At 38.2% G+C, this 26,413-nt stretch overlaps 2 protein-coding genes across 2 annotated transcripts; one reads left to right on the top strand and one right to left on the bottom strand.

Annotated features, from left to right (window-relative positions):
- Positions 1–963: 963 nt before the first annotated feature.
- Positions 964–8,229, bottom strand: slc31a2 (solute carrier family 31 member 2). The gene is made up of 4 exons (XM_079846492.1): positions 8,000–8,229; positions 3,609–3,675; positions 2,042–2,300; positions 964–1,953 (listed from the first exon to the last, which is right to left on the bottom strand). Exons 1-4 carry the CDS (start codon positions 8,003–8,005, stop codon positions 1,788–1,790), a joined length of 498 nt encoding a protein of 165 aa, XP_079702618.1. The 5' UTR covers positions 8,006–8,229; the 3' UTR covers positions 964–1,787.
- Positions 8,230–8,472: 243 nt separating this feature from the next.
- LOC307144246 (ER degradation-enhancing alpha-mannosidase-like protein 3) lies at positions 8,473–26,413 on the top strand. Its single transcript, XM_079846481.1, has 20 exons — positions 8,473–9,099; positions 10,788–10,833; positions 11,067–11,167; positions 11,782–11,821; positions 11,951–12,063; positions 12,212–12,365; positions 15,270–15,404; positions 15,508–15,613; positions 15,750–15,847; positions 15,955–16,080; positions 17,067–17,150; positions 17,291–17,374; positions 17,569–17,693; positions 17,791–17,956; positions 22,330–22,481; positions 22,559–22,679; positions 23,204–23,380; positions 23,472–23,637; positions 23,726–23,917; positions 24,647–26,413. Exons 1-20 carry the CDS (start codon positions 8,954–8,956, stop codon positions 24,835–24,837), a joined length of 2,523 nt encoding a protein of 840 aa, XP_079702607.1. The 5' UTR covers positions 8,473–8,953; the 3' UTR covers positions 24,838–26,413.

The raw sequence follows: 26,413 nt of genomic DNA, 5'->3' as shown, positions 1-26,413 counted from the left end.
TTTTTCGAGTATGGCTCTGTCTTACGTAAGATAGGGCGGAATTTCCTTATATGGGTCCTAAGGGCACTTCTCCGCGGCCGCGCGCGCACTCGCAGACCAGAGAGAGAAGAGAGCGAAAGCAGTACGTTACCTCAAAGCGCTCTGCTCGGCTTTAGGGAAGTCAATGTCACCAAAGAAGTGGGTTTTTGGTTGGCAGGGCAAGACAACCCTGCACAGATTCCCAAAGAACCCAGCGTTAAGGGAATAGTGGATGGAGTTTGTTTTTTCGAAGCATCAACGGAGGTTGTGCACGACTCTTTGTTCCCTGCATTTCGACGATGATTGTTTTATAAACAAAGCCCAGATCGACTTATTTGCAGATCGTCTAATGCTTAAGGATCGAGCAGTCACGGTGAGTAAACTACTTCAAATGTCTCTGTGTTGTTGTTAGATCAGTTAGCACAGCTATAGCACACCGCCCACACGGCCCGCCCCCAGCCGCTCGGTTTTTTCCGGAAAGACTCGGTACAGCCAATCTTTAACTTATAAATATAATAAAACTAAAGACGTTTTGGAGATATGAAGGATGAAATACTACTCTATAGGTACTCAAGATTAACAGGAGATTGAGTGAAAATGAGCATTTCACCCCCCCCCCCCCCCCTTTAATCGCATCCAAAATAAAAGTTTGTTTACATATGTGTGTGTACTGTATAATTATTTTGTATATATAAATACACACACATGCATGTATATATTTGTTAAATATGTAAACATGTAAAATTTGTTAATATATCACATATATAATATAAATTGTTTAAACATATACAAACAAACTTTTATTTTGCATGCGATTAATCATGATTAATGGTTGCACAGCCCTAGTTTTTTTTTGTTTTAAAGCCAGGCTAAATCCTAAATTCAAAACTGTGCTGCAACTTGCTGTTTTCCTTATTTCTATAGACAAAGAATTTAGACAAGGTGTAGATTTATCAAACACTTTAATACATTGTTCAGTAAAACACAAATTTCATTTAAAAATAATAAAAAATTGGAGGAAAAAAAAACAGCTGGAGGAACATTATTAATAGTGAGTTGAAATCATTGCGGTGAGGATTGTAGGTCTCCAGTTTCTGCTCTCAGTCTGTCAATCAGTTTCAGTGTCCTGTATTGCTGGTGAACATTAACTAAGGCCACATGGTTTGCATTTCTCTTTTCAACCAATGGATTTGTTCCCCATTCAGCAATAATTTCCAGCATGACACAAGAACGCCTGATCTTGGCTCATGCAGGAAGTTTATCTTACACATCACAAGGTTTAAAACTAGTGTGATTTCCCAAAATAACAGAAAACCAACAGCTACATTGAAGCAAATCTCACAGAACAGAATTTAAACATTCATTTGTGTAACAGAAAATTTGCTTATTAATTACATCAGTAATCGTAGAAAGTTTAAAACCGGTCAGAGGCACATCACCGCTCTCAAACGGGTCACATGTGAAATCCCATGCGTTTAACACCGTTCTTAACGCAAGATAAAATGTTTCCAATGAGGTTTAAAATCAAACCTCTAAACACTTGACAAGCCAGACTGAAGTTAAATAAGATTTCATGCATCTTTAAATTCCAACCTTCAAAATTATGAGAATCATCCTTGTTCAATCTACACATCTCAACACCTCCTGCACGTCTTCTCATTGATCGTGAGCTCACAAACCTGGCATCAGAAAATCTAACAGGTTTCCCGTTGCTCTTCATCTAGAGTCCTCAGTGAATTAAGATGAACATTTTATGTTTTCATCTCTTCTCAAATGTGATTCAGAAGAGGAAAAGCCAGAAAGTAGCCCAAGACGGATCCCATGATGACCCCCAGGAAGATCCACACGTTGTAGGACATGACGCAGAGCATTAGCATGTAGCCTAGCGTCACCTGCAGGATGTGTATGGCGGTCTGGAGGCAGTGCAGAAGCCAGCTGAAAGAGACAAACAGCAGATATTCAATAAGAGTTACAGTGCTAAAAGTTTCCCGGTTGTGTATTGTGAGTTTGCTGCGAGCGTCACCTCTTCTTCGCGGTGGTGTCAGCAGCGTTGATAGTCTCGGTGGGAGATAATGAGATCTCAGAGGGGCTGCTGGACAGAGCAGAGCTTCCCCCTCCACACTTCATGACAGGGGCGAAACACGACTGTTCAGAAGGGAATGACACCGGAGCGGGTGGATGCGTAACGGGAGAGCGCTGTTTTCCGACATTGATCTTCCACACTTTCAGAAACTCGTACATCACCGTGAGCAGTAGAACCACGAAGACCGACAGCACCATCCCTGTAGAGAGAGAGAAGTAGTGAATGTTCAACATTGAAAATAAGCAGAAATGTTTCATATTAGAATGATTTCTGAAGGATCATGTGACACTGAAGACTGGAAAATTCATCTTTGCCATCACATTGTTACACTATTTCACAATATTGCTGTTTTTCAAAAACATTTTTAAAAAAATCGTAACAGCCCTGATGTATAATATCATGATTACAAGTTATCTGTTTGCCTCCTTCCTATGAAGTGAAACTGATACAGAACAAACCAAATCAGGAACATGTTGTTTATGGGATTCTCACAGCATGACTGAACACACACGCGATTACAGAACATTTACTGTACACTCTACACTACACACTCTTGTCTATGAAGATGGAGGATTTCTACAACAAAAGAGCCTGATGTTCAAATTGTATTCTGCCTTTTAAAACTTCTACTTAACTAAAACTTAAAACCTTCAAACTTCAATTATAAAACTACTTCAAACTTAAAAATGTCGGACTTAAAGCTATTAAGTCTACTTCAAACTCTCTGGTCCGACTTTCTCAACAAACTAAAAAAAAAAAAGTTTTCTTGTTATCACTGTAAAGCTGCTTTGAAACAATCTATATTGTAAAAAGCGCTATATAAATAAAGGTGAAAACTTGACTTAAACTGAATGGTCCACCAGTCAAAGAGCATCTTTAAAATACAATTAAATGTTTATCCCCCGGTTTCACAGACAAGGCTTAGGCTAGTCCCAGACTAAAGTGCATGTTTGAGCTGTTTTAAATTAAAGCAACTTGCACTGATAAAATGTCAGTGCCATTGTTTTGTCTCATGATTCACACCAGCAATGTTGTGCTGTTGTATTGTGATTTGGTTATAGGCATAAGGCCAAGTGCTGTAGGGAAATCACACACATCCATCCTGATTTGTTTTGAGATTTAAATCTAGTGTCATAATATAAAACCAATGTAAAAAAGTCCTACAATAGCTAAAAATAAAATCAAAGCTTGATAGAAAGAAAATATACAAAAAAGGCACATAAAATTACTAAAACTTAAATGAAAATAGAAAAATAAAAGCAAATTCAAATTTTACCAAATTCTATAACTGTAAATAATTAACACTAAAATAACACTGAAGTAAATGAGTGTAGATAATGTGTAATGTGTAGAAACATGTACAAGAAAGCAAGTTAAACAACATTTCAATCCAACTGGTAGAAGAAAATCAAGATGAATTGGTTTGTGGGATATAAACTGTCAGTCTGTAAATGTATGCATTTCGTTTGTATGATCATGTTGGGTCTTGTTTGTAAATCCCCTGTACCTGCAGGCCCACGCACGTCCCAGAAATCAAACAACAGCGTGACGTTGCTGGATCCTTCAAAGTGCATCTGTAAAAGGCGTAAGACAAAGACATAATAAGCAAGGCTAGTAATTAGTGGCATGTTTCCATTGAGGGCTGACTTTCAACCCATCCCGTGGGAAGAGAAGAGTCTATAAACAGAAGTTAATAACGCTTCCATTGCCTTGTCAAAACAGGTGATATAATCCTGCAAGTCTATGATGTCTTGTTTACTACTAAAATTATCCACATCACAAGAATTCAATGCCATCAAGCTTAAAGGGCATCAAAATTCTGTCATTAATTACTCGTCTTCATGTTGTGCCAAACCCGTAAGACTTTTGTTCATCTTCGGAACACAAATGAAGATCTTTTCGATTAAATCTGAGAGCTTTCTGTCCCTCCACTGACAGTCCACGCAACTACCATTGTGACGCTTCAAAAAGTTCATAGAGATCATAAAATGAATCCATATGAATTGAGGGGTTCAGTCCAATTTTTCTGAAGAGACTGTATCGCTTTATATGATGAACAGATTTCATTTAAGCTTTTATTCAAATATAAACATTGATCAGCGAACATAAACAGAAGCTCAACCGAACCTGCTTGACGCATGAGAACAAACCTCATTGGTTCTTGCTGAAGCTCAAAAGTGCTGCGTAACAGGAGAATGAACCTCATTGGTTCTTGCAGAAGCTCAAAAGTGCTGCGTAACAGGAGAATGAACCTCATTGGTTCTTGCAGAAGCTCAAAAGTGCTGCGTAACACGAGAATGAACCTCATTGGTTCTTGCAGAAGCTCAAAAGTGTTGCGTAACAGGAGAATGAACCTCATTGGTTCTGGTGGAAGCTCAAACGTGCTGCGTAACAGGAGAATGAACCTCATTGGTTCTTGCAGAAGCTCAAAAGTGCTGCGTAACACGAGAATGAACCTCATTGGTTCTTGCAGAAGCTCAAAAGTGTTGCGTAACAGGAGAATGAACCTCATTGGTTCTTGCAGAAGCTCAAACGTGCTGCGTAACAGGAGAATGAACCTCATTGGTTCTTGCAGAAGCTTAAAAGTGCTGCGTAACACGAGAATGAACCTCATTGGTTCTTGCAGAAGCTCAAAAGTGTTGCGTAACAGGAGAATGAACCTCATTGGTTCTTGCAGAAGCTTAAAAGTGCTGCGTAACACGAGAATGAACCTCATTGGTTCTGGTGGAAGCTCAAGCATGCTGCGTAACACGAGAATGAACCTCATTGGTTCTTGCAGAAGCTCAAAAGTGTTGCGTAACAGGAGAATGAACCTCATTGGTTCTTGCAGAAGCTCAAACGTGCTGCGTAACAGGAGAATGAACCTCATTGGTTCTTGCAGAAGCTTAAAAGTGCTGCGTAACATGAGAATGAACCTCATTGGTTCTTGCAGAAGCTCAAAAGTGTTGCGTAACAGGAGAATGAACCTCATTGGTTCTTGCAGAAGCTCAAACGTGCTGCGTAACAGGAGAATGAACCTCATTGGTTCTTGCAGAAGCTTAAAAGTGCTGCGTAACACGAGAATGAACATCATTGGTTCTTGCAGAAGCTCAAAAGTGTTGCGTAACAGGAGAATGAACCTCATTGGTTCTTGCAGAAGCTCAAAAGTGCTGCGTAACACGAGAATGAACCTCATTGGTTCTTGCAGAAGCTCAAAAGTGTTGCGTAACAGGAGAATGAACCTCATTGGTTCTGGTGGAAGCTCAAACGTGCTGCGTAACAGGAGAATGAACCTCATTGGTTCTTGCAGAAGCTTAAAAGTGCTGCGTAACACGAGAATGAACCTCATTGGTTCTGGTGGAAGCTCAAAAGTGTTGCGTAACAGGAGAATGAACCTCATTGGTTCTTGCAGAAGCTCAAACGTGCTGCGTAACACGAGAATGAACCTCATTGGTTCTTGCAGAAGCTCAAAAGTGTTGCGTAACAGGAGAATGAACCTCATTGGTTCTTGCAGAAGCTCAAACGTGCTGCGTAACAGGAGAATGAACCTCATTGGTTCTTGCAGAAGCTTAAAAGTGCTGCGTAACACGAGAATGAACCTCATTGGTTCTGGTGGAAGCTCAAACATGCTGCGTAACACGAGAATGAACCTCATTGGTTCTTGCAGAAGCTCAAAAGTGTTGCGTAACAGGAGAATGAACCTCATTGGTTCTTGCAGAAGCTCAAACGTGCTGCGTAACAGGAGAATGAACCTCATTGGTTCTTGCAGAAGCTTAAAAGTGCTGCGTAACACGAGAATGAACCTCATTGGTTCTTGCAGAAGCTCAAAAGTGTTGCGTAACAGGAGAATGAACCTCATTGGTTCTTGCAGAAGCTCAAACGTGCTGCGTAACAGGAGAATGAACCTCATTGGTTCTTGCTGAAGCTCAAACGTGCTGCGTAACAGGAGAATGAACCTCATTGGTTCTTGCAGAAGCTTAAAAGTGCTGCGTAACACGAGAATGAACATCATTGGTTCTTGCAGAAGCTCAAAAGTGTTGCGTAACAGGAGAATGAACCTCATTGGTTCTTGCAGAAGCTTAAAAGTGCTGCGTAACAGGAGAATGAACCTCATTGGTTCTGGTGGAAGCTCAAACATGCTGCGTAACACGAGAATGAACCTCATTGGTTCTTGCAGAAGCTCAAAAGTGTTGCGTAACAGGAGAAAGAACCTCATTGGTTCTTGCAGAAGCTCAAAAGTGCTGCGTAACAGGAGAATGAACCTCATTGGTTCTGGTGGAAGCTCAAACGTGCTGCGTGACACAAGAATGAACCTCGTTGGTTCTCGCACGTCAAGCGAACATTTTTGAGCTTCCGTTTACCACAACTGACGTGTGCATTGATGAATGTTTATATGTGAATAGAAGCCTAAATTAAATATATTCATCATATAAAGCAGGGGTGGGGAACGTTGATCCTGGAGGGCCATTGTCCTGCAGAGTTTAGCTCCAACCCTAATCAAACACACCTGAAGCTAATCAATGTCTTCAGGATTACTGAAGTTGCAGGCAGCCGAATGTTTTTTTCAGGGTTGGAGCTAAACTCTGCAGGACAATGGCCCTCCGGGATCAACGTTCCCCACCCCTGATATAAAGTGAGTCTCTTCAGAAAATCTGAACTAAACCGCTCAATTTCATATGGATTAGTTTTACGATCTCTTTATGAACTCTTTTTGAAGCATCAAAGTGGTAGTTGCATGGACTGTCAGTGGAGGGACAGAAAGCTCTCAGATTTCATTAAAAAAAAATCTTCATTTGTGTTCCGAAGATAAACGAAAGTCTTACAGATTTGGAACAACATGAGGGTGAATAATTAATGACAGAATTTTCCTTTTTGGGTGAACTATCCCTTTAAATTACACTAGTGACTCAACTTCTGTCAGTTTCAAGACACAATATCTTAGAACTAGATAGGCATCAGAATGGAATGATATCAGAATTTGTGGTCTTGGCTTTTCTCAGAACTTCTGCAGTTGTTAAGAAACATAATAAAAGTGTAGGAGAGGAAGCCTGGCCCTTTACACTCGTGACAGTCACATTACGGTTAACAGCACCTCCTTGATGACAGACACATTAAGACAACAAAATAATAAGTGTGCTGCAAGAAGTACATATCAAACAGAAGTAGACAAGGAGGTCCCTGTTACCCTCTAGAGATCAACAACATTCCTCAACCTGCTATAATCATGAGTAAATCTGCTGTCCTGTCCTCAGAAGCAAAATTTGAGAATTCCATCCAATCCATTCCAAGCACTGGAGAATTCCACCGAGTACTCAAGACATTGTGTCCTGTACAGCATATCTTCTGTTCTCTTGATTGTTTTGCATTGGCCAAACGGAGACAAGTGGCTTTTGATACATTTGTGCCTTATCAAGAAATTCCCAGTGTTATCTCGGAGCAGCTGTGAAAGCTCTTGCATGAATACATCTTTTATTTGCTTTGTAAAATGCTGTGGCTTGGTGAACTTAAGAAAAAAGTAAAACAACCCCAGTTACCTTTACATTTAAAAAATATGCAATTTGTGTGAATGAGGCTGTCAGTCCCTAACAGTAGGGATACATGTAATTTCCATATTTTGAAGGAACTATCATTTTATGTAACAATTAATATTAAACACCTCTTGGTATATTAAAATGAAATAATCATGTCCATAGAGTAAACTGCAATAATGTTTTACCAACTAACACGGTTTTGGTTAACAGATGCATTCAATTATATGTAAATGACAGCATAAAATACAAAAACAACGATATTAACTAAACAACTTTAATTAAAAAGTCAAAAACATTATTTTGAAGTGCAATGCTATAGCTGACTATAATTTACATGCGTATTTAATTCAATGAACTTATATTACCAGACACAACGCGTCCAACTTACATTCATGATGAACTCGCGTGCAGTCCTCTAAAAATGAGTTCAGGGGAATTTGAAATTTAGACAGATGAAACGTCCCTTACGACAAAGATACGACTTTACCACTTGCATATCAACAGTCAAATTCGTCACATTTTTATCTGCCTTCATAGCCCAAGCCCAGCAGCTGAGAAGCACTGAACCCAAACAAAAAGAGCACCATTGCATCACGAGGCTTTATTTATATGTGCCGCAGAGGATTCTGGGAGTTGAAGTCCTCTCATCCGCCTGCTCTGCGATGCGGAAATGAGCAAATAACTCGATTAAAACTACATATCACTCTAAATTACTTTTTAAAATGCACTTTAACATGTATGAGGCCATATAAAACACGGGGTTTACAAATACAACGATTAGGTTTTTAAAGACAATTGTGGAAAGAATAAATATCCGCTTTTACTGTGTCCGTCGGCTCTTGGTGATGAAATCATCAGCTCGCGCCCCGAGGCTTGTCATCAGTCGGCTAATTCTAACTCAGCGAAATGAGGGGCTAAATCTAGATGGGATGGAGATTATTTGGAGTTGGACGCAGTCAGTTCGACAGGATATATGTCCAGAAATATCAAGAGGGACGAAAGAGATCAAAAGTAGTGCTGGGGAATACGTTTGTGGGGAAGTTTGCTAGTTAGCCGTCGTTAGCTTCGCAGGTAACGTTAGACAATCTGTTTTAAGTCAGTGTTATAATCAAATAGATTGTCAGACGCTTTTATCCAAAGTACTTATTAACTTATTTCAACATTTTCTGTCGAGTGTTAAATTCGGTCAACAAGGCAGATATGTTAAATCAATTAATGTCAACGAACTGCATAGGACAAGATAAAAAGTGATTAAAGATTGACAGGCCTCTAGAGTCAGGCAGGGGTTAAATACATTTCAAAGCGTCTTAAAAAGCATATCGTCAAGAAAATACCTCTTAAAATGGGGGGAAACTGGACCAGAAGAGAAACACACAATTGTGGTGGGTTTGTTATTACTCTGTTAGCTGTGATCTTCTCCTGCCTTGTGATTGGAGTCACTGGTCAAGATGGACAGGCCATGACAGCAGAGGAAAAGTCTAAAATCAGGTGAGTTTAACTGCATGTGCTGGTACATGGTTATTTTGATGATTGATGGGAGGTCATATGGTAATGATGTTAATTGGTATGTTGTGTGTACTATTGGGTATGTGTACATTTAAGATTGTATATTTAATATTTAACTGATTCCAACCCATTAGGCAAATATTGTTATTGCTGTATACTCATTGTGAATGCCTAAGGGTGATGACATGCTGTAATGCGGTATGTAATGGTAAACATTACCTGCTGTATACTTTAATTCCATGCCATTTTGGTTTTGTCTGACACTAATAATGTTAGTACACCAATTACTTGTTCTTGTTCTTGCAAAACATGACCTCATTGTTTTAGTGGTTGTGTCTTGTGCTCTGTCTGAACTGGAGAGGATTGCCACAAAGATGTTGACAAAAAGGATTACACTTAAGGGATTGTTCACCTAAAAATGAAAATTCTGTCATCGTTTACTCATCTCTAGTTGAGGACCTTAACCAGTTATGACTTCCATAGTATGGGAAAGTAAAATACTATGGAAGTTAATGGGGCCCATCAACTGTTTATCCACTTTCTTTATTCTTTTGTGTTCAACAGAAGAAAGAAATTCATACAGGTTGAGGTTAAGTAAATGATGACAGGAAAAAAAACAATTGGGTGAACTATCCCTTTAACCTCCTGTAATGTCTGGGGTCAAATTGACACCCCAAAGCAACTTTGACATCTCTGAAAAATATGCTAATTGTATTTATTAGAAGAATTCATAAACATTCACATCTTGTTACTAAGTTTTCAAAATGTCTGTTCTTATTTTTACCCAATCGGTGATGTCTGGTTGCAGTTGTCGTGCAAATTCTTGTTTTCAACCACTGAAGTGTGGACTGTCTCTAACCAAGATGTCATACCTTTTCCCAGAGACAGGGTGTGGACAGTCAGTAGAGGACATTTGATATGTTTATTATGACATTAGATCTTTGGGCCCACCATATACTTGTATGTATATTTGATATAGTTTGGGGTCTATAAGATTTTGTAAATCTTTTTTAAAAAGAAGTCTCTTGCTCTCCAAGGCTGCATTTGTAAATAATATTGTAAAATATTATTACAATTTACAAAAACTGTTTTCAAGTTGAAAAGATTTTAAAATGTCGGCAAAGCTGAATTTTCAGCATCAGTACTCCGTCTTCAGTATCACACGATCCTTTAGAAATCATTCTAATATGCTGATTTGCTGCTTGAGAATATTTCTTCTTCTTATTATTATTATTATTATTAATGTTGAAAACAGTGGCTGCTTAATATTTTTGTGGATACTTTTTTCAGAATTCTTTGAATAGAAGGTTGAAATGAACAGCACATTTGTAATAGAAATCTTTTGTAATGTTATAAATGTCTTTTCTGTCACTTTTGATCAGTTTAATGCAATCTTTCTGAGTAAAGTTTTTCTTAAAAAAAAAAAAAAGAAATTACTGACCCCAAACTATTAAGCTATATGCACATACATCTATACACGCACATCACATAAAGGAGTGAGATAATGTATATTTAATGTGGATATGGAAGGCATAACTGAAAAGGTGAATTTGGGTGACTTCTGCAACAGTTAATATAGCAGTTGAACTGAGGTTCTATATCTGTTTCAGTGTGATATGAAAGAGGACCTGCTGCTTACTCAAAAAAAAAAAATTTGTTTGTTTGTTTAGGGACCAAATTCTAGAGATGTTTGATCACGCCTATAACAGTTACATGGTGAGTAAATACCCAGATCCCACTGTCAATAATTCAGAATTAGTTTTGAAGTAGTTTCTTTCTGAACATTCTTTTTTATTTTTTTATTGTACTTACAAAATGGCATTAGAATTAATTGTTGTACCATCTTAATTGTAATATACCTCTATTCCATTTGTTTGTTATGAAAATGAATGCATCAGATCTGTTATTACTTAAGACTATGTATAATTCCTTTTTCTATTCTCTTTCAGGACTATGCCTACCCAGCAGATGAGTTGATGCCCCTCAGCTGTAGAGGGAGGGTAAGAGGGCTGGAACCCAATCGAGGGGATATTGATGACTCTCTGGGAAAGTGAGTCAAGCTCATGATGATTCTGTCAAAGTGACAAATTTACCTATCGCAGATCGTGTGCACACAAACATTTAATAGTGCTGAAGTGTATTTTCAGTACTGTTCTTTCATTTATTTATAAAATAGCTTAGAAACTGAAAAGTTCTATCATAAATTTGTTAAAAACAAAAACCCACAGCTTCACTATTAGAGAGAGACGCTGCCAGGTAGAATTAATTCTCACGCAATCGCTCTCTCATTAATGCATTCATATTACTGTGCTACTTTTTCTGTATCTGATTTAGAACGAGAAGAAATCTGTGAGAAATATAACTGTATAAAATAAGCTGTTATGTAGGAGTAATAGCCTTATGGGCAGCGCTGTATCTTATGCCATAGCTGTGCACAAGGCAACCCGTGTTCGACTTTCAGCTTGAGGTTCAGGCTTATTTGTTCATTTATGACGTCATCAGCGACTAGTCAACATCGACTCGACTTTAATCACATAAAAATCGTTGAACCCCTAATGTGCACGGATAAAGCATTTATGATAAACGCTGAAATATTCAACAAAAAAGTTGTCCGTTTTGATTTATTGGTGACTGTAATAACAACATTTCTTTCTCTCTTTACAGGTTCTCTCTAACATTAATAGATAGTTTAGATACCCTTGTGGTGAGTTAAATCTTATCTGATTTGATGGACTTAATTAAATGAATTAATGAAACAAAATTAATTGAATGAAAAACACTAATGCTGTTTATTAATTGGTGCTTCTAAACTGTTGTTTCTTGTTTTGTGCAGTTGTTAAACAAACTGGATGAGTTTGAGGAGGCTGTGAGGAAGACATTGAGAGATGTCAGACTGGACAATGACATTGTTGTCTCTGTCTTTGAAACCAATATCCGTGTGCTGGGGTATGGATCATGATGGTTCTCTAGCTTTGGATACGTTTATCTTGTATATATTTTCAAGTTAATCAGAAATGTATACATAATATAATGTTTTCATATAATGTTCCATCTTGAAGTGAATTATTGACAAATTCTCTCCCTGTTCTTCCAGTGGCTTGTTGGGTGCACATGTGATGGCAGATGTTCTAAAGCAGCGTGGAGAGAGGATGCAGTGGTACAGAGATGAACTGCTACACATGGCCAAAGAACTGGGTTACCGCCTCCTGCCTGCCTTTAACACCACCAGTGGCCTTCCTTATCCTCGGGTAACTCCACCACTGTTGACTGATGGTTGAACACTTTAAACTCTCTTTCTTTTGGCAGCAGAGTGACTTAAAGGTGTAAAACTTGGCTGTATATCGACCTTAGTCCGGGTAGTGCCATATTTAATTTTTGACAGGAATGAAAACAAAGCTGTGAGGGTTCCAGTGTGCTCAATGGATTACACTGTTCTTTAACCACAATCCGATTGTTCAACTGAAGAAAAGTCTTTCAGAAAGACAACAAATATTATTATTATTATTATTATTATTATTATTAACTCCATAAAACGGTTATTAAATCTGTGAAAATCTCATGATCTAGGACCTTTATACAGTGTATGCCATTGTAAAGACTGTATGTCTAACCCTCACAGCCTTGTTTTCATCTGCATTAAATTCAATATGGCATCTATGCTGTAGAAAAGCAAAAATATTTTTGAAATCAGTGCTACATGACTAGAGAAAAGGGGCTGTGGTGTTCCCTTTTGTCAAAAACGTCAATACCCATAATGCACCATTGCATTATGTCCATTGCAAAAATGCAGTAGTATGATCTGTAGTTTTAACCAAAGCCCTGAAGCTGTCAAAAGTCACATTGTTCATTTACGTATACTACTGACATTGTAACAATTAGAAAACTTATCCTTTAATTTGGGCCAAATGCATTGCTTGCATATTGCAAAATATATAAACAAACTAATAGCAATGTAATATTTTATGCTTTTTTATGATGACAAATCTACATCTAGACAGAAGTATTTTGGGGGGTAATATGTTTGATCACTATGCAATATATATATATATATATATATATATATATATATATATATATATATATATATATATATATATATATACAGTGGTTAAAGTGGGATTTGACAGGTGGGGGAACCCTCAAATTTTGTGTAGGTGCAACAGGGAAAAATTACTCACCGTGGGACAACATATTGAGTATCGTGGTATAGCAATACTTTTTGGGACAAGATTGTCACTGTGGCACCAAGTATTACAATACTTATTTAATACTTTTAATGTTTTAATTTTTGGTCCATCTACATCTACACTGATATGATGACGATACTATGTTAAAATTGCTGAACACCACGATATGGAACACAACCTTGATGCGACAAAAAATGCGAAGTCCAAAACTGACTGAAATGTGAGGTAGTTAGGGGGGTTCGGGGGCATGCTCCCCCGAGAAAATTTGGATTTCTCTGACAACATATGTGCAATTTAGGGCTTTTGAAGGCCAATTTTTTTTTTTTTAAAAAGAAATAGCTTTAAAACTTTGTCATTAGATTATTTGTCAATACTTACTCTCTCCTCATCTTCATCTTTCTTTTTCTCTCAGTCTCCTTCTGCCCTAATTCTAGTCTTTTCATTTTCGTCTGTGTCAGTGAAGAAAGTATACATAGCCTCAACTGATATTTATATGTTTTATGAATCATTTTCTGAGACAAGTTTTAGGCTACCCATGAACATTAATACATAGAGGCAGGAAGAAGTACTTTAAACCAGCCTTTATTAATTATTTTTGCAGAGATGGGGTTTGGGGCTGGGTCCGTGGGACTGTTTCTGGGGATTCACTTGCAGAAGATTCAGTCTTCTGCATTCTCCTTACCATTGTCTCCTGTTCTTCCCTCAGACTCGTCCCCCAGAAACAGTCCCACGGGCCCAGCCCCAAACCCCATCTCTTAAAAATTAATAAAGGCTGGTTTCTAAAGTACTTCTTCCTGCCTCTATGTATTAATGTTCATGGGTAGCCTAAATGGGTTCCATTCAGACCTTAACATTAAGTATTTTACTGTTAACAAGATTAAACAAGACATTTTCACCTGGCTATACCCAATGTTTAGACCTGTTGTGGTATTTATGCAAATTAGCACATACGTAATTAGATTGTGCACCTTTTGTCCATGTTAACAAACAATTTAAAAAAACTTGTAATACATTTTTTGTGTCTTGATGTAAGTAATCAACTCAGTAATTTTCATGGTGATATCTAAAGGTTAATTTTTTTTTACCCTATTCACATAAGTAAAAGAATGAATAGGCGTATGAATAGGCTATATTTGGGTCTTTTTCTAAACTTTCCATTCTTTAATGGGATTCTTCGGGGCTTTTTTTTCCTTACTCAGGACATATTGAGGATACAAAATCAGTTGAGTTTGCTTCTGTTGCAATTTTGGCTTAAAATGACTGGACTATAACGCAGTTGGTGGAATTGGCAGACGTTCCCTTAAGCATCATGTGCTGTGGAAACGTGTCAAAGCATTCTCAGGTATAAATATAATATATAATATAATAATAAATAATAAAATATATTACAAGGGAAAACAAATGTCCGGCGAATATCGAACCTAAAACTAACTTTACCGCGCTCAACCACCGTGAGTGCATTTCACGCAAGTAATCGCTGGCGTTCAGCGGGGAGGGGAGGCGTGAACCGGTGCAGATGCACTCAAATCAGACAGGAGAACCATGAGAACATAACGTCGGGAAGCGTGTTTGTGAAGGCGGGGCCAGGCGGTGATATTCAGTTTTGATTTGATGAATGATGAGAATAATTGAATTTGATGAGAATGATTTGATTTGAATCTATTTATTTATTAATTTATCTGAGGTGCCGGAACGCAGTTCCGGACCGTTCCGGCCCACTTTAACCCCTATATATATATATATATATATATATATATATATATATATATATAATTTTTTTTTTATTATTATTTTGGGGTGAAATGTGACGGATCCAATTACACTATTCACTTCTTTGCCTTTTTTAATTCCTAAAAACAGTTTGTTGATATTGATATGCAAAAGCTACATGAGAATGATTCCATATTGTTTTATAGCCTGACCTGAAATTTTATATTTTTGCTGCATTTAAATTTTCTTCTTCAGGTAAACTTGCGCTATGGAGTCGCCAACCCCCTTTCTCGTACAGGCACTGAGTCGGACACTTGCACAGCGTGCGCAGGGACCATGATTTTGGAGTTTGCAGCTCTCAGCCGATTGTCCGGGGACACAATATTTGAGGTAAACATCCAGCATGTAATTTTTTTTTTTTTTACCAATAATCGATCAAGACCAGACAATGAGAAGTGTGTGCTAAAAAGTTGTTCAACCTGTATCTATGAAGGAACACGCTAGGAAAGCTATGGACGTCCTCTGGGAAAAGAGGCAAAGAGGAAGTGACCTTGTCGGCACTGTGATCAACATCCACAATGGAGACTGGGTTCGCAGGGGTAAGGCCCCTTCTTTTGTTGTCACTTCATTTACACAATAAAAACACCCCACACAGCCACTTTAACACATCTTATCCTACTGTGACTCTTAAAGAGACGATATTCACATTTGTACCTTCTCTGCTTCTCATTACAGATAGTGGTGTTGGCGCTGGAATCGACTCTTATTATGAATACTTGATGAAAGCTTATATTCTTCTCGGGGACAAGGTGTACCTTAAGAGATTCAACACAGTAAGGGCTCTTTATTCTCCTGAAATAAACCTCTATTAGTCAAACAGAGCTTGTTTTATTACATCTATTTTCTACACATGTGATTTTGTCTTTGTCTATTGTGACAGCACTACAGTGCCATTATGAAGTACATCAGCCAGCCTCCTCTGCTGCTCAATGTGCACATGCACAACCCCACCGTAAATGTTCGCAGCTGGATGGATTCCTTGCTTGCTTTCTTCCCTGGACTACAGGTTCACTTTTTTATTCTCTTTATTTCATGTTGCCTGAGGAAATAGAGATTTTTGAAATTACAGGATCAGTCCAATCCAATAGACTTCATAGTTTGGACCTCCAACTAAAACCAACTAAAACCAAAATTAATGTTTACAGAGTAAAAACTTTTTCATTCTTGCATTAAAATTTCAATTTTGTAATTCCTAAAAAAAACTTAAAGCCAGGAAAGTCAGCCACCTATTTTGGCTCTTCTGTGACGTAATCAAATATACAAACACTCATTGATCAAATGTTCTCTAACAACTTTATCCTCAGTGGAAGACCAGATGTGTAGCTAGGAAGCTAAATGTTGTTTTGTTTACTTGTTTTTCCTTCTTTTAATTAAGTCACCAAGATGATGTGAAGCTACATAATGTTAGGTCACAACCGATGTTGTTACTGTTAAGTAAAACTATTAAAATATTATTTAAAAGTTAATTGAAATAAAGCTGAAAAAAAGAATCTAAATATTAGATGAAAATGTTAAATGAAACATGTTGCCTTTAAGAAGAAGTACTAAAATAAAGATAAATTAAAGCTAAACGGGATTTAAAAAAAAAAAAAAGCATTTAAATGACAACAATACATAAAAAAAAAGACTAAAACTTAAACCAAAATTTAAATGAATACTTAAAATTTAAAAATAAAAGCTAATTAAAATATGAATAAATATTATAATATTTTATAAATAATACCAAAATAACACTGGTCACAACATTTTAGAGAGAGGTTCTCGTTTACCAAGAGATTGAATGGCAAATGATTCTTAAAATGACACGATTATCAAATGTAAAAATATTTTAATGAAATAAGTTTTCATTGTCGTTAATGAATATTTTGACTCAGTAAATGTTCTCTGTGTAAAACCATTGGCTTACAATCTGTCATGTGGACTTCTAAGGGAAAAGCACAAATAGCTCATTTAAAAATTAAAATGTATCAAATTTACCAAAATACCTTTCAGGTTCTGAGAGGAGACCTGAAACCTGCCATAGAGACACATGAGATGCTTTACCAAGTGACTAAACAGCACAATTTTCTTCCTGAGGTAATTAATGAATGACTGCATTTACACAAGTCACGTAAACCTGAACAATCCTCAATCTACAGAGATCACAGCCTAATTTATTGTATTTTAATACTAATCCTCCATATGTTTTTGCCTACAAATGATCTGTTGTCTAACAGGCCTTTACCACTGAGTTCAGAGTTCACTGGGGGCAGCACCCGTTGAGACCGGAGTTTGCTGAGAGCACATATTTCCTTTACAAAGTAAGTATGCCACCTGATACAGTTGAACACAGCAGTTGAATAAGAATGCCTACTAGCAACCAACAGTGACGAGATTTATTCACTGTCAATGTGAACGGAGCTTAAGGGTCACAGGTGACTTGCATTGTCTTGTCAAACTAGTTTTTTTGTCTGTCTTCAGTGTTATTAAATAACATTTTTCATATCACTTCTAGGCCACAGGTGATCCGTACTACTTAAAAGTGGGCCAGTCTATAGTGGAGAAGCTGAATGCTCACGCTCGGGTCCCTTGTGGCTTCGCTGCCGTACAGGATGTGAGGACAGGGATGCACGAGGACAGGTGGGAGCCCTATTAGTCTTCTTTATCTGGATTCATTTTAAAGGGTAAATTAGTAGTTATACAGTGTTAGTAAAATTATTTGTTTGTTTATTTCAAGGATGGATTCCTTCTTCCTAGCTGAGATGTTTAAGTATCTCTACCTGCTCTTCTCAGAAAAGAGTCAGTTGCCTATAGACATTGATGACTATATTTTCACTACTGAAGCTCATTTGCTTCCAGTATCTCTATCAACGACCCAGCCCTCCTGCCATACCAACAACACAGTAAGAGCTCAACTTTATTTCACAAACTAAACTGCGAAATTGATGTTCAGTCTAGAACATCATTTCATCATTCATAGGAACAAGAGTTCTAAAAAATCCCTTAAAGGGATACTTCACCTCTGGGAAGATGAATGTGTATTTAAAATAGGTCATTTAAGTAGAAGAAATGTGAAGAAATTTTTGAATTTGGAGCTTTCTAGACTGAGAAAAGCCAGAAAATGTATTTTTGGCTTATGTGGATGAAAGACAACAACTCCCAGAATGCACTTGCTTCGCTGCCTTAGGAGGCCACGCCTACCGGTAAGAGTGTGCAGTTGAAAACAACAAGGCTTAGCCTACGTGATGAGTTTGCCAGGGATCTCTAGAGATCGCCCAAAATGTCCGGGATTCGGCTTTTGCGTTCTACAGTCGCCATTCATTATGTTTACTGTGGCGAGCAGGACGAGGCTGACGGCCGCGGGAGAACGGCGCGAGACCGGTGGCGTCATTACTGAGACGCGCCGGGTCTCGCATCTCTCACGGAGGAGCGGGAATTTTCTAAACGCACCTAATGTTAAAACGCACATCAACCGATCACTTGTTTAGCGTTCATGTAAACACTACATTCACATTCACCAATCGGAATGAATTCAGTTAGATTGAAACAAAAGGTGAGCTGCATGTAAACAATGAATGGCGACTGCAGAAAGCAAAAGCTGAATCCCGGACATTTTGGACGATCTCGACGGCCGGACACGTCCGGGAAAAGGAGGATGGTTTTCCCTACTTACTCAGCTTTCTCCTACTATTCAGCTTTCTCCACAGAACAAGAGCCTGCTAGCTTAGCTTCCAATAAAAGACGGCTGATACTGTGTACATTCTGTGAGTGAGATCCCACCCTCTATGGGCGGGCTGAAAACATGCGGAACAACGCCATCTACTGGCTGTAGTCTTTAGCCTCTGGCCAGAAAATCCTCCGATGACGCAAAATGACGATTTTTGCGTCATCGGAGGATTTTTTCCAGACAAAAAATACATAAATCTCTTGTCTCAGGGGGATATGAGGGTGGAAAGTACGGTAATTCGAAAATACTACAGGTTTTCTACTAATACAAAGCTTAATGCTAAATCCTGAAGTAACCCTTTAAGGACTCAAGTTGTTTCATAGGGTCTATTTACTCCTGGGGCCGGTTGCACCAACTTAAGTTACAACTTAGCCTAGTTTTGACGTAAATGGACACTAAGTTACGACTTACGCACTTCTAAATATTTTTGCGTTGCACCATTAAACTTAGTTGAAGCGTAACTCTACGTATAAACTAAATATTTACGGTAGCCTCCGATCAGGAGTAGTGGTTGGAATAAAATATCAGACAGACTGAACTGCATCAATAAGCTCTTCTTTTACCTGACAGACTTCAATTCTTTAGACATATATGATTATGCTGACATTTACACTCACTTACATTTTAAGAGAGAGAACATTATGTGAAAAGATCACTTTGTTAGCGGCTATCTTCAACACGAACCCGTCCTAAATAACCCGACGCTGTGTGCATCGGTCCATGTTGTGCATGTCAAATATCAGTCATAATCAATAAATGTAATTTCTTATGTTTTTTGTATCAATATTTATTTATTGATCCTTATTTATTTCATTTCAAATACAGTTTCTGAATGTTATTTAGGCCTACATATAAAAATCAAGTATCGTATTTAATGGAAACTTATTTTTACCGTTAGTAACGTGAGACAAAAGAATGAAGGACAAACTGAAATTCACGGCATTTCAACACAACATCTGCTCATGTATTTGAAGGCTGCTATTGGATCATCGAGGCTAAACGTCATATGCGACTACGCATTACTTTACAGAGAGTTTACGACCTACTAGCTACGTTCTGCCTTACAAACAAATGGTGCAACGGAATAAAATACAGAGTTAGTTACAAACTAGCTAGTAGTTACTAAGCCTCTAGTGAAGACTTTTAGAAAGGATTTAAGAAAGAACTTACGAACGGCTGGTGCAACCCTACCCCGGTTACTTCATGTGTTTTCTCTGATTCTCTGATTTCTCGGATAGCTATCCAATTGTGAATAGGCCAGGGGCCAGATTTACTAATAGCTTGCGCCAGTACTACTGTCAGGATTTACTAAAGGCACGCAGTGAAAAATTAGTGCTCAAAAAAGGTGTGGACAGTTATTTTTGCGGCTGACATTATTGGAAATGCATTTGTAGGAGTTTCCCTTTCAGATGCAGAATTTATGGGAGGAGAGTTAATTTGTCCTGTTTAGTAAATCTGGCCCCAGGTGTAAATGCCCTCCGAAAACGCTTTCAAGAGGGGTTTAAATCGCATTGCTCAAACCACTTCAGGAGGTGGTCTGAGACGCATTCCAAACAAAACTGGACAATTGTAAATGCATCTAAATGTTGAAACCATATGTACATTTTACTCATTTTTATTCATTATATTAAATGAATAATCCAGCATACTCACTCTCCCAACAAAGATCTATGAAACTTCCCCCAAAACTAACATCCCAAATGAAGCTAACACACTGGCAGAACCCGGTGTCCTGTTACAGGACACATTTAGACTAAACTGAGGGTTTGCTCAAGGCTGTTGATCTGCTGAATTTCAAACAGTGCTATAGCTTCTGGCTTTCCTGTATTCTGCTTCAGCTCTCTTTCCCTTGGTAAACTGTATGCATGTATGTATGTGTATGTTAGAGTAGTTTAAAGAGTTAGTTCACCCAAAAATGACAATTCTGTCAGTAATTACTCACCCTCATGTTGTTCCAACCCCGTTAGACCTTCGTTCTTCTTCGGAAGTCTCAGTCCTCCATAAGCTTCTATGTTATTGAAATTTGCTGGCCCAGAAAGTTAGTAAAGACGATGTTTAAAATAGTCCAAGTGACTACAGTGGCTCAACCTTAAGTTTATCAAGCAACGAGAATACTTTTTGTGCGCAAAAACAAACAAAAATAACTACTTTATTCAACTATTCCTTTTTCTTCTGTATGGGCCTCTGAGTGAGTGTGTAACAGCGCAGCGCCTCTGGGTTGTACGTCAGAACCATAGACTGTAAAAAAAGATGGACGACGCCCCTTCGCTCTCTTCCATTGATGAGAACTGAAGCCGCCAGTGTCCCGATATGGCACTGACATATTGGAACTTGAGTCTGCGCAGTAGCGATCTCGGGACCAGACCTGCGCAGTAGTGAGCAGGAAGTAAAGCCGCGAAGTCAACGCTCCGCCCTCACTCTCGTCGGGAGAGTGCATTCTGCACACTTTTTTGAAAATTGATTGCAGTATGACAAGAGGCTTGTTAAAATAAAGTAAATACAATCTCCTCAGTCCTCCGAAGATCCCGAAAAAAATGTCCGTGGTGCTTCAGTGACTACTTCGCTCAGAGAACCTGTCAATCACAGCTGTCAATCATGACGTTACACCACCGCATCACGTAACTAACTAAAAACCAACTTATTTTTGAAACAGACACTTGAACTTACATCAGCGTGATAAAAACAACAGCAAATGAAAGAAACCACCTTTGGAAAAAATATATTTGAAGTGTAATTTAATTGTTTAGTTGGTCTCGCGTCCCATTGAATAACACGGCGAGGCGGGGCTTATGACCTATACTAGGACCAGTCACCGGGGGGCGATCGAGACGTTTTGGCTTCACTTTTCAGGGCTTGTGCGGCACGCTTGGTCAGAACGTATGCTCACTATTGGCCAGCATCACACACGTGACCAGCGTCGGCCAATAGTGAGCCTATGTTCTGACGTACAACACAGAAGCGCTGCTCTGTTACACTACGTGAACTCACTGAGGGTGAGTAATTACTGACAGAATTTTCATTTTTGGGTGAACTAACCCTTTAAATGTTTAGTCCAGTTAATAAAGTCTTGTTCATGTCACACGTAAAGTTGTCCGTGCCTCAAGCTCATATACTGGAGTCCGTAATCATAGATTTTGACTACAGGCTCTGAATAGTACTGTACAGTAAGACATTTCCCATGCTCCGGAAATGTACATTTCTTAGAATTAATAAACAATTAACACTGAGTGTTCACGGCACAAACAGGTTAATTGATTGTAATATTAATTTTACTACACTAAGTTAATTCTATTAACTGATCCAAATATTCATAATCAATTATAACAAGTTATTATTGATTATTAATATTTCTTAGAGCTAATTTGCTACATTCACTAAGTGTGTTTCCATTGTAGTTTGTAACTCAATGCTTTTTTTATTCCACATTTTAAGATTTTTATGTGTATTTTGGCATTTCCCTCCCTTTTTTTTTGATGTGATACCCAAAAGTCGTATAAACATGTCGATAGTAACATAGCTAAAGTCACAACATCATTGTGTATCTTTCAGGAACCTCAAGCTCACGAAGACGATTTGTTTTCATACTCTTGCCCCAGTGCTCAAACCCTGTTCCCTAACAACCCCACCTTCGCCAAAACTATCAGGGACAGCTATAAATACCTCACTGGTGTGGGAAGAGCCCAGCAGGCATCACCTGTCAGGTGAGTCATATGCTACAGGTTGATCGTAGAGCAGCATGTACAAGAAAAAGGGCCTAACAACTCTTTCTTCAACACAGGGGAATTGAACTGCCTCTTCATGACACTGGCCTGGAGCCAGTCGAGTTTCTGAAAAGCATGGGCATCTCTCTAACGCCTCTCACTGAGCTGATCTCAGCAAGCCAAGGCTCAGCATCTCAGGTGAATCTGCAAGAATTATTCATTTCAGTAGACCAGCCAGTTATAAATAAATAAATAAATACATAAATATTAAAAAAAACTAAGGGAAGGATGTGGGAACCAGCAAAATTAAAGGTAACTTTAAATGACCAAATAAACAAACAACAAAACAAAAGTAAAGCGGCAGCCCCTCACGGACGACTGTCGCTTATACTAAAACAAAACACCAACATTAAGTCCAGGCCTGGTCCTCTCTTTTCCTTTATGGTCATCCCTCCTCCTTTTATCCTTCTGGAACTCCTCTCCCATGACTCTTGGCCCTGCCCTGCTTGCCACAATATACTATTGTAGTATTTGTTAATGTTTTATCTAATATCATCTAAAATGTATATTTTATTTTACTTCAGCATTATCTCAATTAAATAAAATGATTTGTAATAGTTTTAATTAACAGTAACAACACTGGGACCAACTGTGGGACAATCTGTGATTTATCCCTTCTGTATGTCAGCTCATTAATTCATTTATCTGTCTTTTTTCCATAGGACTCTCATAAGGGTGTGTTCAAGTTCAAGCTGGTTGCTGAGGTGAGCCAAACCCCTGAGCATGAGGAAGTGGTGCCACTGATTGTGCAGCTCATTTCCCCTCCATTTTTGGGTCGAACAGTCCTTACGGCCGGTCCTGCAAAGTTTGGAATGGATCTTACCAAACAAGAGCATGGGGTGAGCAACTGTATGGAAATTTCTCGAATTCACTGCAGGCACGTCGTTCATTTAACACATTTAATTATTGTTTCCTCTGACTTTCTCAAAGGTGAAAGGTAGTCTTGTGAAGAGTGTTCCTTACACGGCGTGTGGTTACATTGAGAATGCAGTAGAGCTGCAGGGACACATAGCGCTGGCATTGAGAGGAGACTGCATGTTTGCTGCTAAAGCTCGCCGCCTGCAGGAAGCAGGAGCCGTCGGAGTCATCTTCATTGGTGAGGTCTAGTGTAATATTACCTGCCGCTCATGATTTCTCTGCTCTTTCTTCGAATCTGGACTCTTAGGTTTTGAATGTTCTCTCAGATCACAGAGAGGGTAGTAGCAGTGCTGAGACGCCACTGTTCCAGATGGTTGGAGATGGAGAATCTACAGATGACATCACAGTTCCCCTGGTGTTCCTCTTCAGCAAAGAGGGAGCTACACTCACTGCTGCTCTGCAAGAACATCACAATGTGGACATTCTCCTGCTCCCCAAAGAGAAACAACTGGGAAAAGGTATTTGATCAGACTAAAACTGCTGAATATGGATTACACATACTCTTATTTTGTTGACTCCCTGTCACAGCAAATAAACTGAGTAATACATTTGCTAGTTTGATTTTATTTATTTGCATTTAGATTTGCATTTAAAAACAGAAATATTGCGAAATATTATTACATTTGAAGAACTGGTTTTTATTTTAATATAATTCTTGGCAAAGCTGTATTTTCAACAGCCATTACTCCAGTCTTCAGTGTCACGTGATCCTTCAAAAATCATACTAATATGCTGTTTTGCTGCAAAGTTATTCTTGGTGCTCATCCTCTCAATTATTAATAATGGTTCTTAGTATATAAATAACTTTTGTAACTTTATAAATGTCTTTAATTTCACTTGTGATCAATTTAGTGTATCCTTGCTGAATTAAGTATTAATTTAAATGATTAAATGTAAATTAATGATTAAATTAATTAAATTGAAAAATGTAAAAAAAAAAAACGTAAGTACCCCAAACATTTGAGTTTTAGAGTTATCAAATGTATATCAAATAATATATAAATTAATTTTAAAAAATCATTTATATTAATCCATCATTATTCACAAACCCATTTGCTAAATAACATGAGTATTTGTCTTGTATATCTTGTACAATTTATAGAGTATTTATTTTATATTTCTTGTAATTAGTTTATGTGGACTCCAATTTCAAGTTTGTTTGATTTTGTTTTTTTATTTCCTTGTAGAAAAAACTGATAAGTTAAATATTAAGTTCCGTCTTGCTAAGGAAGGCGAGCTTGTTGAGGGTGAGACCGAAAGCACTACCTTCCAGCTGGTGCTGGAGCAAAGCGAGACGGACACTGAGGCTGCGTCATTGACTGGGGACAACCAGAAGACTTGCACCTTTCCACAGCAAGACCCTGAGAACAGCCCCTGACAATGGGATCATCCATGACCACAGTCCCCTTTGCAGAACGCAGGGCTGTTGCTCCCTTTCACTGACCTCAGATCAGAAAATGCAGGCTGTGCTATGGTGAATGTTTCTGCTACGCCTGGACTGTACCATATGATCTCCTCACGAGGGGATCAGAAGTCTTATCTTGTGAAGTTGGAACTATATTGATCTGCACAGAGCGAGATGGTGCGAAGCTTCTGTCTCTCTTGATATGGTGGTATTTGCAATTGATTCTTCTCAATTGTCTACATTTGAAAAGCAATCAGTTTTGGAATTAAAGCGGTGTACTAGATGTTCTCTCTCACACAAATGTATGTGGATCAGACCTTATTTGAATGTTTTTCTTTGTTTTTCTTTGTCTTTTTTTTTTCACAGCAGATCAGGTTCACAGTCCTGTGCATTATTATTTTTTTATTCATCCTCAAAATTGAAGTGGCTTGAAGTCTTCAGGACATCCTTAACACAGGGCTTCTATGACCAAACCCCCAAAAAACAGTGTTGTAGTCAATATATAAGATGTTTATATGAGGGAGAATGAACCAGTATAACATAGTTTCAGTACAGAAACATCAGGGAAATCAATGACTTTAACATGTTTGCGTGTGTGTGTGAGTGTGTGTGTGAGTGAAAGGCATGTACAGTGCCTTTGTCTTTACATCACAGATTGTATGCATTTCATCATATGCCAATACTGAATCTGTGTGTTTGTATGTGTGTGTGCATACCTGAAGCCAACACATTCGTCCTGCTTACATGCAGTGACTGGTCAAGGAAGATTTTTGAGAGAGCTGGCCTTTCCTCTACTGCAATATATGCGCCGTAACGCATCTGTCATAAAGGCCCAGGACATAGACCGATTTTATAGTGATCGAAGAGAAATGGGTATAGTCTCTTAACAGGGTGATAATTACAATTAGTCCTATATGACAACCCCCACTGTCCCACGTGCAGCTTCACCATCACATTGGAGATGTTGCTTATACCAGATTAATTGCTTTCTACACATCACTTTGTCTTAGAATTTTTGTAATGTATCATAATGGTTAGAATATCTTTTGCATTGAATATTCATTGCAATGCAAGTTTGTCTCACACAGCCATAACGTAGCTCAGACTCTATAGTCAATTAAAATAAGAGTATTAAAGGTTAAGAGTTCAGTGCAATCTTTCACTTTATAGCATGTGGAGAACGGTTATATCAGCCCCAAAACGTTCCATTTCAAGTCTTAATTACAATGTATACCTTGTATTATGTTGCTGATGGCTGTTCTCAAAAGGATGTCGACCTGGCTGCGTACCTCTTGTTTAATTTCTCAAAGGGCTTATGACAGATTTACTTCATTGTGTGGGCATAATACAGATCAGATGGGATTATATTTATTTCTGAAGATATTTTCTATACAATACTTGAGATTAAGATGTTTGTTATCGAGGGCCAAAGTGATAAATAAATTCTGTTGCAGTGACAGAACGAGATTTTTATAGTGTCTTTTTATTAGCTGTTTTGTATTAATTGATGAAATGTTAGCACTTGCCATTAAAATCAAGTTATGACCCT

The sequence above is a fragment of the Squalius cephalus genome (genome assembly GCF_949319135.1).
Source record: "Squalius cephalus genome assembly, chromosome: 17".
Classification (NCBI taxonomy): Eukaryota; Metazoa; Chordata; class Actinopteri; order Cypriniformes; family Leuciscidae; genus Squalius; species Squalius cephalus.
The sequence above is the reverse complement of the archived record's forward strand: the minus strand, read 5'-3'. Positions and strand labels throughout refer to the sequence as shown.